The sequence below is a fragment of the Aedes aegypti genome, chromosome 1, assembly GCF_002204515.2.
Source record: "Aedes aegypti strain LVP_AGWG chromosome 1, AaegL5.0 Primary Assembly, whole genome shotgun sequence".
NCBI classification, from domain to species: Eukaryota; Metazoa; Arthropoda; class Insecta; order Diptera; family Culicidae; genus Aedes; species Aedes aegypti.
Window position 1 is genome coordinate 239,383,950 of NC_035107.1, and position 17,607 is coordinate 239,401,556.

At 38.1% G+C, this 17,607-nt stretch overlaps 2 protein-coding genes across 5 annotated transcripts in view; one reads left to right on the plus strand and one right to left on the minus strand.

Annotated features, from left to right (window-relative positions):
* LOC110674038 (cadherin-87A) overlaps positions 1 to 17,607 on the minus strand; it is an 869,996-nt gene that overhangs the window by 642,444 nt on the left and 209,945 nt on the right. The window lies entirely within an intron of this gene.
* Positions 7,060 to 8,594, plus strand: LOC5577039 (protein D3). The gene is made up of 3 exons (XM_001663085.2): positions 7,060 to 7,480; positions 7,542 to 7,882; positions 7,977 to 8,594. The coding sequence occupies exons 1-3, from the start codon at positions 7,397 to 7,399 to the stop codon at positions 8,125 to 8,127; spliced, it is 576 nt and encodes a 191-aa protein (XP_001663135.1). The 5' UTR covers positions 7,060 to 7,396; the 3' UTR covers positions 8,128 to 8,594.

Sequence of the window (17,607 nt, forward strand, 5' to 3'; positions counted from 1 at the left end):
GCGGCTTCTGATCATCGCTACAGTGTTCGTTGCTTCATGAGATCAGCTGAATTTTGATAAAATATTCACAAAAATTAACTGTGTTTGATTCAAGACATTATTGGAAAATTGGTGATATTGAAAATGTGGTGAAGAGATACAAGATATTAGAAGCTTTCAAAAGAATAAGTTGTTCCATATGAAAATATTGGAGACTATTTTTCCCAATGATAACTTGAAAGAACAGCCTATTTAAGAGAGAAGGGCAATTGGCAGCTTGGTCTTGCTAAATAGCTGCGCGTTTACCGCTACGTCTATCTGGGCCGCACTATTAACCTGTATAGGCTTGAGTGAAAGCAAAAATACTGAAACCCTCACCGCTCAGCGAATTAATAATGGATTCAAATGATTAATATGGATTCAGTATACTGGCACACATATCTAGTTTCTAGAAAAGGCCAGAGGAACGCGGGAATATTCTTGTGACCGGAGTTATTCCGGTGGTTCACTGGGTCAGGTCGGGTGAAAATGGTGCTGGGCGTTTGTGCCTCTGGATATAGGCAAATTTCAAGTCACATATATTTTCCGGAATGGATTATAATGTGGTCATTATCACGTAATTTTAAGAAAATTTCATCAGTGTAAACCTTTTGAGAACCGATTGAATTGGATGACTATGAGTCTTGCATTGGATTGGTCCTACAAATGATCATTTTCGGGTACCCGGGACGCCTCAAATTTACAATACAGTGGCCAATTGGCATCTAAACATCTGTGCCAAGCTCATGCGTACGCATTTTAGTGCACAATTATGTTTGTTTTCTACTTTTCAAGAATTGAAACGGTTTAGTATCCAACAAATCGCCGGTTCTCCCGGGCATTAAATCCTAGTGGCCACATTCGGTAAATTTTAAACGGTGCAAAGCTCTTCACTAATAATGTTGAATATCAGATCTTAATGATTTACGCAAATTAAAATGATTGTCATTGCAAATAAATAGTAATAAATTGGCATGTCCCAAAAAATAGCTATCTTTACTCGACTTGACCCAGTGACCCACCGGAATAACTCCAGCCACAGGAATATTTCCGAGTTCCTCTTGACACTTCTAGAAAATTGATATGTATGCCAGTATACTGACAAAAAATTATATGGATCCGTTAAGAATTCACGGAGCGGTGAGGGTTTTAGTAGTTTTGCATTCAATCTGGCCTATACGGGTTAATTGGCAGTTCACATTAGAGATGCATACATAAATGTTCAAACTTTCATAACAGTACTGTCAAATTTTTTGCTCGCAAAACAAGATGCTGCACTTTATTTCATACTATTCGGGGGAGTGGCGTTCGGGGTAATGGGATGGAGCTTAAATAAAATATGTTCCACGTAGGATAGGATAGGAACAAGATGTTTTTTGTAAACGGTCCAAATCTTGACGTTTCACAACGACCCGGGCAATATACCCCTCTTGTAAAAAAAATCCACAGCGTTTGTAGGAATGTTTCCAAAGACAATTCCACCACTAGCTTAGCTTAAAAGGGTCCATTAGCAGTCGCCTTCCGGTAAAAAATCTTGTTATGAGCACAAATGCAAATATGAGGCTTCCTTATCGGGCGTAAAATTTTACGCTAAAAACCTGATTTTTGGTAGTTTTGCAATGTCTATTGGTTGTTTATACGTACCAAAGAACTAATATGCGCTACATCATTCGGGGAAACATGGGCAGTTTTTTCGTACTTCATTTATTTGTTTTTCTTTGAGTTTACAGCATGCCTATTGCTTCATTCCCTTGTCTGCTTTGTGGTTGCACGTTATTTCAGTTGAAATTTCAAGAATTTATGCAATTTTCAAGGGGTGCGCATTCCACCCTATTGGCCAAACAACCACGACTACATCTTTTTGATTTTCTTACAGTAGTAATTCCTGACTTAATCGCAGGAAAGCATTCTGATTGAAGGGTTCCTCTATGTATAGGTGGACACGAGGCAATATGGACACAATTATTAAAAAAGCTTATACTTGGTAGTCACCATCAAGCTAGCGGGGTAAAGTGGACCCCGTATAAACACCTTAAAGTTTACAGGACAATTTGCCCGCGATTATTCAGAGATACTCGAAAAATGAAGCGCATATTAAGGAAACCATAGTAATAGGTCACTGTGCCACTAAAAAACATGAGCATGAGCATTGATGACCATACAATTCGTAGTTGCTACTCCGTGATTGACCAGAATAATCGAAATTGTACAGGGAACCAACTGATGTAGCTTGGGAGTAGCTTACCATCTTCAATGGTATATACATTTTCGGTACCGTAATTTCGGGTGAAATTGATCACTTTTCACTGTTTTCCATGTCTGTTTTCTATGATGTTGCCAATTCCAAACAACTTAATGCAGGAAAACAAGTACGACGATGAGCCTCATTGGTTTATATACTCAAATTTTCATACAGTTGTGATTTTAGTGCTCAAAATCGCCTCTAAAATAATAAATCAAGGAATTCCATTTCGGGGTGAAATTGATCATCTGTCAAAACAATTATTGTTAATTATGAAAACAACTTTACTTATTTAATTTGGGCCTCCTGAATCCAAATATGCTTGCCAAATTTTAAACAATGCAAAATTTATGGCAATAATAAACAATTAATTTTCAACAATACCGTAGAAAACGCCTAAATGTAGGCAATTTCAGAAGGAATCTATAGATATCTATTAAAAATTCAAGTATTACAACAAAATAAACAAATTGGTACGAATTTTGATGATAAAATTCGTTTTGGGGATATATTTTAAGCATCCTTACAATTTTTCAGGTTGACACCATGTCCAAATCCTTGTTTAAAACTATAAGTTTATTAATGTCTGCAAATATCACACAGAACACGATTATGGAATTTTCTATTATTTTCATAGAAATAAATATTCCTTAACACAAAAAGCTTCACAACATGCAATTCGACAATAGTTAAGACAAACAACGTTCATTTACATAGGTTGCATTGATTTCTGTGCTCTATTAGAGGGAAATAAAATCGTGTGACACAGTGATCAATTTCACCCGAATTCACGGTAATGGTAATACATTTTCGAGGACTCTGAAATAAGTAATGTCAATAACGGCGCCGACCACGTCCTTACGGTAATAGGGTAAGGGAAGGAATGTTAGTGTGATATCCATTGTTACTTAAGACCGAGTATACCTTTGCATCTTCATGGTTGTCACGGGAAGGAGTTTTGTTAGTGGGAGGTCTTAAAAGCTACATGAACAGGATTCACCTTGGTAAGTGATGCGATTGATGCAGTCTTCCCATGAACAGAAACGATATGCAACTTTGATTTGAACCTTGCAAATTGTGTTGTACCGCAAACGCGCTTCGTCTCTGCATCAGTGTACCAAACCGAACCCGGTACTTGTGTATTTCGGTTCAAACTTTGGTTCAAACTTAGTTTCAAATGATGGCACAAAGCAGACAGACAGGGAACGGTTGAAATCCACGCGGATAAATTTCTACGATCATGTATAGAACTTTTTGGTTCAAATCGCAAGACCCTTGAGGCTTGAATAAATATTTTATTTAAGCAGCTCAACTAAGATCAATACTTTAAATATCATTTAGCGGTAACTTTATAAAAAAAACAAGGATTTTACTATACATACAACAAGACACGATAAGTAGAAATTGATAAGCGTGAATATCAATAGTTTTCTGTCTGTCCGCTTATGCCACCGTTCTGAACCTCGGATGCAACCGAAGATTTGCACCAAAATTTGAACCGTGGTTGCATACGAGGTTCAAATTGACCGGTTTTCGAACCAGCGTTTGAAGCGATGTTCACTTTACACATGATTGGGTTTAGGTTCAAGTTTGAGCGATTCGGTTTGCACACGAGAACAGAGTACAAGGAGAGTGCGAAACAGCCTGAACCGACGTGTTAGGTGTTCGTTTGGGAAGACTGGATTCATGTCATGAAAGAAGTTATTCAATGAAAACCTTTTGGCAAGGCGACGTTGATTAACACGTAAAGGAATAACAATAATAACAAAATCGGGCAACATTTTCGAATAGTGTATGCTTCATTACTTTTTTCACAAGCGGATTGCTTTGCGGTCTACGGCAATGTTGTTCATCGTAGAAATACCTATCGATATCTGTGTTCAGAATTTTCATAGAGGTCAACGGGCGACCTCTGGCGATTTTTCTTTGCAAAAGTAAGTTTTCCCATAGTAAATCCCATACAAATTTTGAACTGCTGGCGCGTAAATATAGTTTCGCCGATCGAGCTGAAATTTTGCACAGTTGTAATGGGACCTAAATGCAATCCAAAAAGTGGACTAGAGCGAGAGTCTAAATTTTTCATATTAACGTGTCCCAGGCTAGTGTCCATACGGTACCCCTACCATTCAAAAAGTATAGCGATTACATTCTCCACAGACGCTCAGTCAAAATCGGATCAAAATATTGTTCATGCTCAAAATCCTATTTAATTCTTCCTTACTTGAGAACCTAAGAAATAAAATATTAGAATACAAACTGTTGAATTCGTCTCAATTTATTTTTTCTTGTCCCAAGATCATTCTCGGCAACTGGGAAAACCTTGTTGAGACTTGTTACTTTTAATAAGGTTTTAAATTTAACAAGGACTAATAAGTGTTCCTTTGATAACTATAACATCCTGTTCTCTTCGTTTGCAACAGTCAGGGCTAATGTTACGTCATATAAGCTCCCTTTATATCAGGAACCATACATCTAGTTTTCACTGAAAATAAGAGGTATGACATTTGATATCAAGATAGCTCATATTACGTAATATCAGCTCTAGTTTGAACGTAGTATAGACGAATTCCATCCAGAATAAGTCGAAAAAAATAAAAATCGTGCTCGTCTTCGATTTGGATTAAATTTTGCACATGTTTTTGGTATGATAGAATAAATGTTTTTTATAGAAAAAAAAATGTCATTTTAACTTAAGAATAACTTTTGAAAATGGCCTATAAATGTTTGCATGCATCTTATTTGAAAAATTCTAACTCCGAAACTGTTGATTTTAGAGAAAATGTTCTATGAAGAAGTTGTAGTGAAAAAACCCAGTAAAATTGAACCGGAGTCGGTAATATGAAATAGCTGCGTACGTGACGAAATTGACAGCAAATAATAAACACCAGAAGTCTTTATTATTGGATAAAGATAGTCAACGTGGTTAATAGGGTAGTGATTCTCAGCCGAGTGGTTAGAGTCCGCGGATACAAAGCAAAGCCATGCTGAAGGTGTCCGGGTTCGATTCTCGGTCGGTCCAGGATCTTTTCGTAATGGCAATTTCCTAAACTTCCCTGGGCCAAGAGTATTATCGTACAAATGCGAAAATGGCAAGTTTGGCAAGGAAAGCTCTCAGTTAAAAACTGTGGAAGTGCTCATAAGAACGCTAAGCTGAGAAGCAGGCTCTGTCCCAGTGAGGACGTTATGCCAAGAAGAATAAGAAGAAGGATAGTGTTCTATTTGAAAGAAATTAAATTGTGTGCAACGGTGATCAATTTCACCCATGTACAAAAGGGAAGCAATAATCCCCAAAAAAGCAAACAGCATGCACACTTTCCCCAAATACTACAGTATTTAACTAAAAGCATTTCGTATGATTCGCCGACATTACCGTACATTAGAAATATATAATACATCTATGTTTAATACATTGCTATTGAAAAACTATCAAATTTAATTGGATTTATGGAATTTCTACCTACTATTAAAAGTACGTTGATTCAAAATAAAACTATAAAAATAAGCCAAAAAATGGATTAATTGTCTTAATATTGTGTACATTGTGTAAACTCAGAGGAAAAATAATACACTTGTAGTTGTAGTGAGTAGGGGTGGTCTACTTTCCACTAAGATAAATTTGCTTCAAACTTCGCTAACAGTTCCATTTTTCGATGCCAAAGTTTCTGTTTCCCTGAACGCTTAATTCTCAAGAACACCACCTAAGCAACCAATAAGCATTTCAACTAGCATTCACCCAGCATTATATGCGTCAGCGCGGCAATGCATCAAATGCTCTTTGAACTTATCGCTGCCTTTAGTGCTTCACTAAAGCAGGTTTTGGCGAAATAACGGGCTGCTTAAATGCTACTCCTTCAGAAACGTTGCACATTGCTGTCAAAAAAGAGTAACGCCATCGGTGGAGAGCAACACAAAACAAAAATACTGTACATCTCCTTCTCTTTCTCCTTTCATTTTCTGTCACCGTTGCTCTCTTCGATATGTTTTGTTGTTGTAGTGCAGTTTTTTGTTGAATTTTTTTTGCGATTCGAAATCACGAACTGGTGATTGGTAAAGAACTGGTGATGATGCTCCGCTCTACAGATTATCCCACAGAAGATTCAGTGCTCAGCGTTGATTTAGTACCCTACTTAAGCTACACGCATCGATTTATTTCAGAGGTGTTGGATGTAGAATATGCTATACTGAGCTCGCTGCCGACGCATACTGATGAAATTGAATTTGAATGTACAAACCAGAGTTCCAAATCATTTTATTTCATTGTAGGGCTTTAAAATCAGCCGGTATTATTTTTCTGTAGAACCCGCGTGCTTGACAAAACGAAAAGTATTTACGTGCTGCTTTTTGCAATAGCAATAATGCTTGTTTTCAACATTCCTTTTTCTATATCATCATATGCCAGAGCCATCCCACACACTAGGCATAGGCATGAGAGAGACAGAATGCTTATATAATTAGTAAACATATAATCTGTGCTCTTCATTCTGACACTCGCACAGCATCAAACTAGCATTTCAGGTTCTCAGAAACGAAAACACATCTTGCAGTGAAAAAGTTAATTTACGACAGAGTGATTTCAGATAGCAGTGTTTTGGCTGATTTGAGACAGCTAAGCAATCAAACTGCTCAGACAAAACATAAAGCAGACCAAGTGCTATAAGCATTCCACTAGGCGGCTTGTTCAAATGCTTATTGGTTACCTGGGCATATTCTTTATACTATTGTAATGAATTTATCATAAAGATTACCAACGCCAGACAAAAGTTATTAATATTTTTAAACACTTTCATCTCAGTTGTCTCTTTTTGGAACATGGGCCAATTATGCGCAGAACGGCAGTAGGTACCTTCACTCAATCCGTAAGACGCCGGCTGCAGCTCGCAACACGATGATCCGCGACCACCCTACGACCGCATGATACCTATACTCCGGGCCAGCTTGCAGCGCCCAGCTCAGCTGTTGTTGTTGTTCTTCGAGGGGATTTCGTTCCACGTTCGGAGCGCCGAAGTCAACGTGTGCCGCACGGGACCTGCAGTCTAGTGCGGATGTTCGACCGTGCAGCACGGCAACACGGCAAAGTAGGTAGAAGTAGTAGGTGAAGAGTGCGCGAGTGGTTGTTTTGGTCTTCGATCCACCACAATGCAGGCCGACATCAATCAAATGTTCATCGAGCACGACATCGTTCCGGTGTTAATCGACAAGGCTCCGTTGGTGTTTGCTAAGGTCACGATCACTTGGAAGCGTCTTGTTGGAGCTGTTCGTAAACTTCCGTTGCTAATTGCAGGTTGCCTATCGTTCGAAACTGCTGGTCGAAGCGGGGAAGGAGCTTACTCCGACCGAAGTGCGTGATGCTCCCAAGGTCGAGTGGGACGCCGATCCCGTTGTTTTTTACACCCTGGTGATGATTGACCCAGATTCTCCGAGTAGGACCGAGCCACTGAACCGGGAGTTTGCCCACTGGTTGGTCGGCAACATTCCAGGCAAACACGTCGAGCAAGGAGAGGTTCTGTTTGAGTACATTCCTATATTCCCGAGATCTACAACCGGTCTTCATCGGTACATATTCCTGCTGTACCAGCAGAACTGCCGCAACGACTACTCCGAAGCACCTCGGGCCTCCAGGAAGTAGGTCAAACCCTCGGAAGCCGGTTATTATTGCATACTAATTGAACATGGAATTTTCTATTTTCTCCCTGATCGCCCCGACGTAAAAAAACAGGAATCGAACTCCAAGGGTGTGCTTCTCAACGCGTAACTTCGCCCGCCGTTACAGTCTGGGTCGTCCGATCGCTGGCAACTTTTTCATCGCCCAGTTTGACGAATACGTCCCGATCATTCTGCGACAGTTCCCCGCATCCGACGATTTCTAACCAGAGTTCAAGCCTCTACATATCAAGTGACGTACACCTCAGTCTCATGCATGTATGACGTTGTGTGATTGAAGAGAGCAAAAGAAGGTCGCGTGTGGATTCGATCGAAACAAAAACAAACCGACGACGAGAGAGCGTTCGTTTTTCTGTTTTTGTTTGCATTTTGATGTGAGCATTCGTTGCGTTTGAATTTGAATGTGTTGTGGTTGTGTTCGCGGGGTCAGTTTTTAGGTTTCGGATGACGAAACGGAGCAGCAGCAGAACATAGGGGAGATTTCGTCGAGTGCGTGACAAAGAAGTGTCCTCGCCGTGATTAGGTGGCGATCAGCTACATAAAGGTGAATGATGATGATTACTGACGTCGACCTTATCAGTGACGACGACAAACAACTCAGGAGAAAAGTGCGAAGCTCTCGATAAGACAAGGGAATAAGTGTTTTTAAATATAGGGTGGTTCTTCTTGTGAATTTTGTACTTAGTTATTTCTCTTCGAAATGCAAGTTTAGTTTGATGTATTATTGTATTGTAAACTGGAGGAAAATAATCATCATCATTTTTTGAATTTTAAAAACCAGTTTTTCGCTCAAAATCGAAGCAATGTTGAAAATCTATTATAGCATTGCACTAACTATCTGTAATGTAATGATAGATTTTCATTAGGATTTCTTTGAATTTAAACGAAAAAATCTGGTTTTTAATTTTTGATTCTTGCTGATGATTGAATGATAGATTCTTGAGCCTTAAGAGTTCTTTTTTCTTGTTATTCGAATGATATCAAATCTATAAATGTATTATTGCTGTTCAAACTGTTGTTTTTTATCTGCAAATTTGAGATTTCGACAGACAGTAACCACTGTATATGGTATTGTAATTACTGTATATAGTTTTCAAGTTTTTCTCTAAGGATTTTATCAGTAATTTATTCAGGTATTTGCCCAAATAATCTGATGTTACTCCTGAAAAAGTTCATTTAGTAGTTATTTCTTAAGGAATTTTTCCACAAATTTTGTTAAGGACACCTCAAGAATTCAGCTTGGAATTTGCCAAGGAGACATGATAGAAATTTCTCCAAAGAGCATTTCAGAATAGGTCTGAATTCCTCCTGAAAACTAACTTATTCATGAATGTCCTAACTCCTTCAACGATTCATCCATCGATTTCTTTGGCACATCTGCAAAGATTGACGGTCAAAGAATTCTAGAAATTCAATCTTTAACTTCTTCAGAAATTTCCATAAAATTGTCTTCAAGGATTAATATACGATATCAACAAAGAATCTCTAAAGATACCTTCAGCAAAAACTGTAAAGATTCCTTCTAAGATTTCTACACAAATTCCTCCAAGATTTTTTTGAGTTTTTCAAGTAAGTCTTAAAGTTTTTTTTTTAAAGAATTCTTCCAGGAAGGTCTCCAGGGAAATTTATCTGAAAAATAAATCCATGAGGTATTTCCAAAAAAATCCTAAGGTAACCTCTAATAACACTTGTGAAGTTTTATAGTTACCCTAATGACCTAAGATCTCTAAAATAACTACTGGACTCTTGAGGATTTTAGAAGATTTCCTAAATGATTGTCCAAGAGTAAGTATTCCGTATGATTTTGCAAAGAAATTTCTCGACAAACATTAAATAGAATCTCTACAGAAATTTGTGTAGGAATGATTAGCAAAATTGATGTAGTGTTAACTGGTGTGATAACTCAAAAAAAAAACCTCTGAGGATTGATAGAGCAGTTTGTTTGAAGAATTCCTTGAGGAATTTAGGATTTCTGGGAGGATATGTGAATGAATTCCCAAAGGAATCCACATGAACATGCTGAGGAATTCTTGCAGGGTTTCTTGAAAAAAGCCTTAAGTTTTTTATTCAAAACCTGTGGATTTCATCGGATGAAATTTAGATCTTTGCAAGGTCTCTAGAGTGACAACTGGAGAATTCGGTTGAAGGATTAGTGAAAAACTATCTGGAGGAAATTCGAGGATAGTTTTGGAAAAATATTCAAAGTGATACTTGATAAACTGACAGGAGGTAGTAGCTTTGGAATTATCACGGATTACCAGGAGCAAATTATGGAGAAATTTTTCTATGTATCCTTTGAAAAATCGCTGGAAAAATTGTCAGAGAAATCTCTAGAAGAATTTCTGGAGAGATCCCTGTAGAAGACCCTGAAAGTATTCTAAATGAAATCACTATCACTATTCCTGAAAGCTTTTCCTCGAGGAATCTGAGACAACATTCTTGAAAAGCCTGTTGAAACTGTTATTGTCCTTCAAAGGTTTCATTAAAAGAAAAACAATATAGAATGGCATTGAAATAGGTAAAAATAGCTACTTTAGGGGACTTCATATATTATTTAAATAGATTTTATGAAACAAATTTCACAAAAAAAAACAAACTGCCTGCCTTTACAACCAGTGACGTTATTCTAATTTCCTCATCTATTTCTAAATTACAAATGGATGAACAGCAAAAATTCTGTGAATTTTTGTAGTGTTTTTTCCTTTGCACCGAAATGATCTAGCTAATCGCAAAAGTTTTCAAATTCTGAATTAGCCAAGATCTACCAGAGAGTGTGCTGTAGGAGTTCTATAGGAAGCACCCTGATGATTTAAAAGATTCAGTAATGCTCTGATATACTATATCAAGAGTAATCGCACGTTCAGAATTCACTGGCACCATCACACTCGTGCTGTGTATAATACGATGCGACTGGTATTAGATTAATGCATTACTTCGTCCAAAGATTCTTCAATAATCTTCTGATAATTATAAATGGATGTTCCAGGAGCTTCTCAAGAATTACTTCCAGGAACTCTTACAGATATTTGTCCCGTGTCGTGGCCGTATTTTTTTTTGAGAAACCATCCATTGGTTCATATTTCTGAATGATAGAGGTTTACTTCATGCTCCTCCTAAAGAATAAGTACGACGTTGATCTAGTTTGTATGAAGACTTAACAGATGATAAAAAGTGTAATCGATTTTTTAAGCTTACAGCTAATCTTTGTCATTTTTTGTTCGTTATTGTTAAACCATGGGTAGGACAATTCTTTGACTGTCCTACCCAGGTGCTACGGATTAGGAAGAATCATATTTGGTGGATGATATATTTTTTATATTATATTGTTTTGTATTTTCAAGGCTTTTCTATGAATGATGTTGAACAATCACAAAATTGTTTTTTTAATATGAGAAAAAACAAATGTGTTGAAAAAAAAACAAAAATCGTCATTAAATTTGGTTACTAAATATTTTTGAAGGTTTTCAACGTTGCTTGATCAAACCATTTGTAGGGTGCAGTGCTAATTGGGCACTTCCATGATTCACTTTGGCATGGAGGCTTTTCTCGGCTGAAATGTATGAAACTTTGCAATAAGAAGCACTTCAATACTACGCATATTGTGGCCAAGTATGAGCTCAGAAGCTTTTAAAAAACCTCACTGCCGAAGTGAACCAAGAGTGCCAAGAATAGGATCCGGCTTCCTATTCTGACATGCTTGACAACAAATCCTATCAAAAATCGTTTGTCAAAATAAAAAAATCATTTTTGTTGTTGTTATGTATTGCAATAATAGTATATTAGTATTTAAATAAAGAAGTATTAACAATAAGTTGTTATACGATTATCGAAAGTTATGAACTCGGTTTTCCCTGCATTTTTAGCAGACCTCATATTATTGATCAATAACGGCGCCGGTCAAGTGCTGACAATCAGTTGGGATGGGAAGGAATATTAGTGTGTAATGATTGTTGCTTCTAAAGACTGAAAATACCTCTGCATCTCCACAATCACCACAAGAAAAGTGTTAATTAGTGAAGGAGGAAAAGATCTGGGAGTCACCTTTGGTCGGTGATGCGATCCATGGATAAAAAGGAAAAATACAACTCTTACTCGAAACTAGTTTTGAATTTTTATCTCGCAATGTGGTTAGAGCCCGTGGTTAGAGCCCGCGGCTTTAAAGTAAAGCTATGCTGAAGGTGTCTGACTTAGATTCCCGGTTGGTCCAGGCTCTTTTCGTAATGGAAATTTCCTTGACTTCCTTGGGCATAAAGTTTCATCGTACCTGCCACACGATGTACGAATGCAAAAATGGCAACTTTGGCAAATTAGTTAATAACTGCAGACGTGCTCATTGAACACTAAGCTGAAAAGCAGGCTCTGTCCCAGTGAGGACGTTATGCCAAGAAGAAGAAGAAGTAAGGGTTATGTCGACACTTGTAGTAACGAGCCTTCCATAGTTTGTTTGAAAATAGCAAAAACGTAACGTTACCAAGATAAAAAAGTATTATTATAAGCATGAAACGAGCTCACCATTTGGCAATTCATCCTCGACTGAATGGGCTGTTAGGGGCACGTCAGGATTTAATCATCAATGTTAACTTCCTTTTCCCCATCAGCCTAGATCAGTGGTCACCAAACTGCGGCCCGCGGGCCGCATGCGGCCCTCGAGAGCATTATGTGCGGCCCGCGAACAAATTTTGGATAGAAATGTAAAGAGGCCCGCAAGCAGTAAATTATTGATGCCAACGGTTAAATTCTTAAGTTCTTGCAAATGACTACTAAAATGCGGGCTTTTTGTTTGCTTTTCTACATGGCCAACAATTAAATGACTAACAAGAAATAATGAGGTATAGACTGTATTTCATTCCTCGGGAATAGCTTGTCTAACCTCCCAAGGTTTCCCAAATCTTACAGTCATTTCAAGTCCAAAAATATGTATCGGCAGACTGGTGGCTTCAAAGTTTTCTCATACTTTCAAAAATGTCTTCACTTCTGCCAGTAACGTTCAGCGTTCATGGCCTTAAAATATGCCCAATTGAAGAAAGACCGGACACCTCAGAAATTTTTCATAAATGTATTAAATAGGCTTTGAATTTTGACTTGGTTGAACATATTTTAAAGGTTTACAAAGTTGAAGAAATCATTGAAATTTATGTAAATTTAGATATTTCATATCATCAACGCTTCCTGAAATTTCATAAAGCTCATCTTTCTATTTAACAACTAGAGATTTTTGTAGTCACATAAAAAGTCGTTAAAATGAATCCTTACGAAGGCTGACAATCGTCGAAGCCTGTTTTGTTTACGTTCCAATTTCCTACGATCGAAAACCATTTTGCCTTTACGTTTACGCCAGCAAAATAAAGTGGACCATGGTTTCGAACGAATAGGATTCAATCGAAAGTTGTATCCACCGTAAACAAGAATAAGTGTGTTCACTCGGGCAGGTCGGTGTTTCGTCATCGATGAAAGATTCCATGACTTACCTCAATTCAAAATAGTTAACGAAGTGTTCACTATAATCCCCTTTCTTAAAAAGGGGGCGTCTGTTGTATATTTGCTTGTAAAGCACCAAACGACGAATCCCATCACAAATTACTTGTATTGGCTATTGAACCTGCTTTGATCATTGTACTCTTTACAATAGCCCAGTTGGTAAGCGCGTGGATTTGACGATGAGAGATCGTTTGTTTGATTCCGTATGCGTTTTTGTTTTGTTTGTGTTTTAGTTTTTTTTTTTGAGCCCATATTCTGTCGACGACACGATTGATATTTTTGTCAGCTCAGATGTCCCGAACGAAGATTTTACCATAGCGAAGAAAGCTTATTTGTTCGTCATGACGCAAAGCCTAATAGCAAATAGTTATATAACGGTTGAATGCCTAAGACGATTCTTTCTTCAGTTTCGTTCCTGACTTTGTCCATTTGACGGCGGAGATTGTCTACCCTGATCCTCACATAACATGCGGCCCGTGTCATGTTTTGAAACCATTGAAGTGGCCCGTACAAATAGTTAGGCTGAGGACCACTGGCCTAGATAGCCGCGTAGTGTCGGTAGCGGTTGTTTAAACTGGCTAAGAATTAACACTACGGACTGCCTGTTCCGGTGGTAAAAGTCCACCTAACAGGTGACCCCTAATTCATGTGGGTTCAAGCTTACCGTGCCTAGGAATGAATGGTTAGGGGGGTCTAAATAAAACCTATCCGCAAACGGAGCCTGTGGAGTATTAAGGCGCCCTCTACAGTATTATTCCCTTCCTGTTCTACCCGGAGCAATGGTGCAGGTGACCTTGTGTTTCTCCGAGATAATCGGCTTCCCTTCTTCAGTCTCAAGCCTGAGGCTTAATAAGGGTGGGATTATTAATACGTTGTAATTTAGTTTAAATTTTCACCTTTATGGTTTTGCATTATGCGTTTTAAACAGTGTATTCTGTGCTTTTCGCCTTTGGCGACATTTAAGAGATACCGATCTGGTTTTTTTGCTGCTGGTCTTTTTCGTGCTGAGATTTCGAAAAGCTTAATCCGGCCTAGTTCGGGTAGTGGCTACGGTTAGGATAGCTGAGTCAGAGCAATCTTCAGTATAAAATATCAGCAACGATCAATCTTTGTAGACTCATATGCAAATGGTACAGCTCAAGTGGCGCTAGTTCAAAAACCTTACTTTTGTGAACTTTTATCTTGGTAACCTTGTGGACCCAGTTTTTGCTACTTTCAGAAACATGAAATGGCAAACTCACGTGACATGCCTCGTGCATGCGTGCTTGTAAATAGCGCAGACGTTGCTACACTCATTTCTAAGTTAAGGTTAAGATGAATCGAAGCCAAACCTAAAATTTTCAAGAGCACGAATGTGGAGAACCAGACTGAAATCTTAATCGATTGGTATCTAGCTGGTGGTGACCAATCGATCAAGTTTTCAGCTCAAACGATTGTTCGGTTCTCCAATTCGTGCTCTAGAAAATTTGAGTTTTGGCTTCGATTCATCTTCACCTTAACAACCAGGGATGTATGTGCTGTCACAATTGATATTTCTGTTCATATATTATATATTCAATAGGAAATACGTCTTTCATTTTGTGGTGTATTTACCACATGATGGACCATCCCCAATGGATGATTTCAAACGAGTTGTCGTTCACTGCCTGTGAAAAGGCCTTCTGCTGATTGTGGGCAGTGATGCTGATACTCATCACATCATCTGGAGCAGCTCAGATAACAATTTGAGAAGCTCCAGTCTGATGGAATGCTTATGTAGTTCAAATCTTGGATTACTTATTGTAGGAACCTTCATGGTATCTGCTAGAGAAGAAGTGTTAGACATAATGCTTCGCTCGAACAGAATCAGTCAAGAGTTGACGAATTGGCATGTATCATCGCTACATCTCAATATGAACATATGAATGTAAATTTGCAGACCTTGCATTTGTTATACTCCACAAACTGGGAATTGGTTGTGACCAAATACCATGGATTCTCTGCGTCCATTGGAAATCCTAGTGATTTGAATGATTCCACTTCTGGTAAATTGGGACACAATTGTCCTTGCTTCCAGTGATCTCACAATTGCTTGTCACTTTGCTTATAGGAAATGTTCCTCACAAGTCCCCTTAGCAGGACGAGTGGAAGTCTGGCTATTTGTAAAGGAATATGTCAGATAGTCAGGCTGCTTTTAAAGCTCTTGCTTCGGCCAACTCAAAGTCTAAACTTGTTATCGCACGTCGAACTGAATTCAGTGAACTCTGTAAACCTTGTATGGGTTCTTGCTATTCTTCCATTACTGGGAATGAATTGGCTTATAAATTAGCTCGCCATCTAGCATCGCATGATATCATTGGCCCTCAGGCAGCTATTCCAATTTCGAAGTGCCGGGCGAAACTTCAGAAATTCTAGGGCGGCAACTCAGCACAAGCAATATTGGAATAATTTGGAGTCTTGTCGTCAAACAAAAGTGTACATTACTGAGCCATCCCAAAGGTGGCTAAGTATTTAACAAATCTGTCAAAGCAGAATTGCAGTCTCTTGGTTACAACCTTGACTGGCCACTGCCGACTCAACTAACACATGGCAAATATTCAGTGTGTTGATACATTTGTGTGTGATAGTTGTGACTCCGATTATGGAACTTCTTGTCACCTGATATGTAACTGTCCAATTTTCGTGTAATTGCAATTCCAAGTACTTGGTAAACACTTATTAAGTGAAACTGATTTCAGAAACCCGAATCTTCAGAACATTCGGTTATTCTTAACCAGCTGTGGTAATGAGCTATAGGCTCTCTTTACGCTCATGCGTTTTGCAGTGCCCTTTTTAAGGCGCTGTTCGAACCCATTGTCGTATGGAGCTACATGCTCTGAATTCGCTTATGCAATTTTCCTCCCATCTTTCCCTTCCCTTTCCTCTCCCATCGCGTAGATGATGATATAGGCTCAAATATGGCGATGGCACAAATCTCTCAAATGGTTCGAACGTGCCTCTGGAGCCGGCCTTCTGATACCTGATACCTCATCGTACCTGCCACACGATGTACGCATGCGAAAATGGCAACTTTGGCAAATTAGTTAATAACTGTGGAAGTGCTCATTGAACACTAAGCTGAGAAGCAGGCTCTGTCCCAGTGAGGATGTTATGCCAAGAAGAAGAAGAAAACGAAGTAAGGGTTTATGTCGACACTTGAAGTAACGAGCCTTCCATAGTTTGTTTGAAAATAGCATAAACGTAACGTTACCACGATAAAAAAAAGTATTATTAAAAGCATGAAACGAGCTCACCATTTGGCAATTCATCCTCGACTGAACACGAATATCTTTCCACACTCGCTCAACACGAACCGAGTACGATTTTGCGCTTGAGCAATGCGAACCGAAAACGATTAGTCTGGATTCCCTCTTTAATCGTCAAATATTTTCGTTCAGGATATTTTCAAGAGCTCAATAAATAATTTCGCTTACTGACCATTCACAGATTTCTTAGGATGTTTTCCAGAATCGACGATTTGAAAGATATCGTTAGAAGTTACTACAGAGATTCCTTTATGATTTATTCATAAAGTCCTGTAGAAATTCTTTGAGGAAATTCCCAAGGAAATTTTCAAAGCAATAACCAAGGAATATATCAGACATTTTTATATCTTTGAGAAAATCCTGAATGTATGTCTAAAAAAATTAAATTATATTTCTGAATAACATGTTGCTGAGTTTTTGAAGGCATTCATTTGAAAACATTGAACAGAATCCCTGAAAAAAAAAATGTGTTAAAATGGTCAGAAAAATTGATGTAGCATCTACTAGTGTAAGACCTCAAATCATATATTGAAGATTCCATTAAGATTTTATTTCGAAAATTAAACGAGATTTTTTTTTTGGAAGAACTAGAGGAACAGTTCGTGGATGATATTTTTTAGATATTTATAGATTAATTTCTTGAGGAGCTTAATGATTATATATTGTTCGAATTTATAAGTTCTTAAACCATAGGTTAACTAAAGAAAACATATAACAATGACAGGAGCAATAACTAGAAAATTGACGTCTTGAGAAATTCTTGTAGAGGTTTCTGAAAAACCCTTCAACAAATTTCTTCAAAACCTTGTGGTTTTCTTTGAAAAATTTCTGTATGAATTTTTGAAAGATCTGCTTAGTTAACTACTGAAAATCTGTGAAAACTGGAATTGGTGGAAAGATCTGAAAAGGAATAGCTTTTTGGAT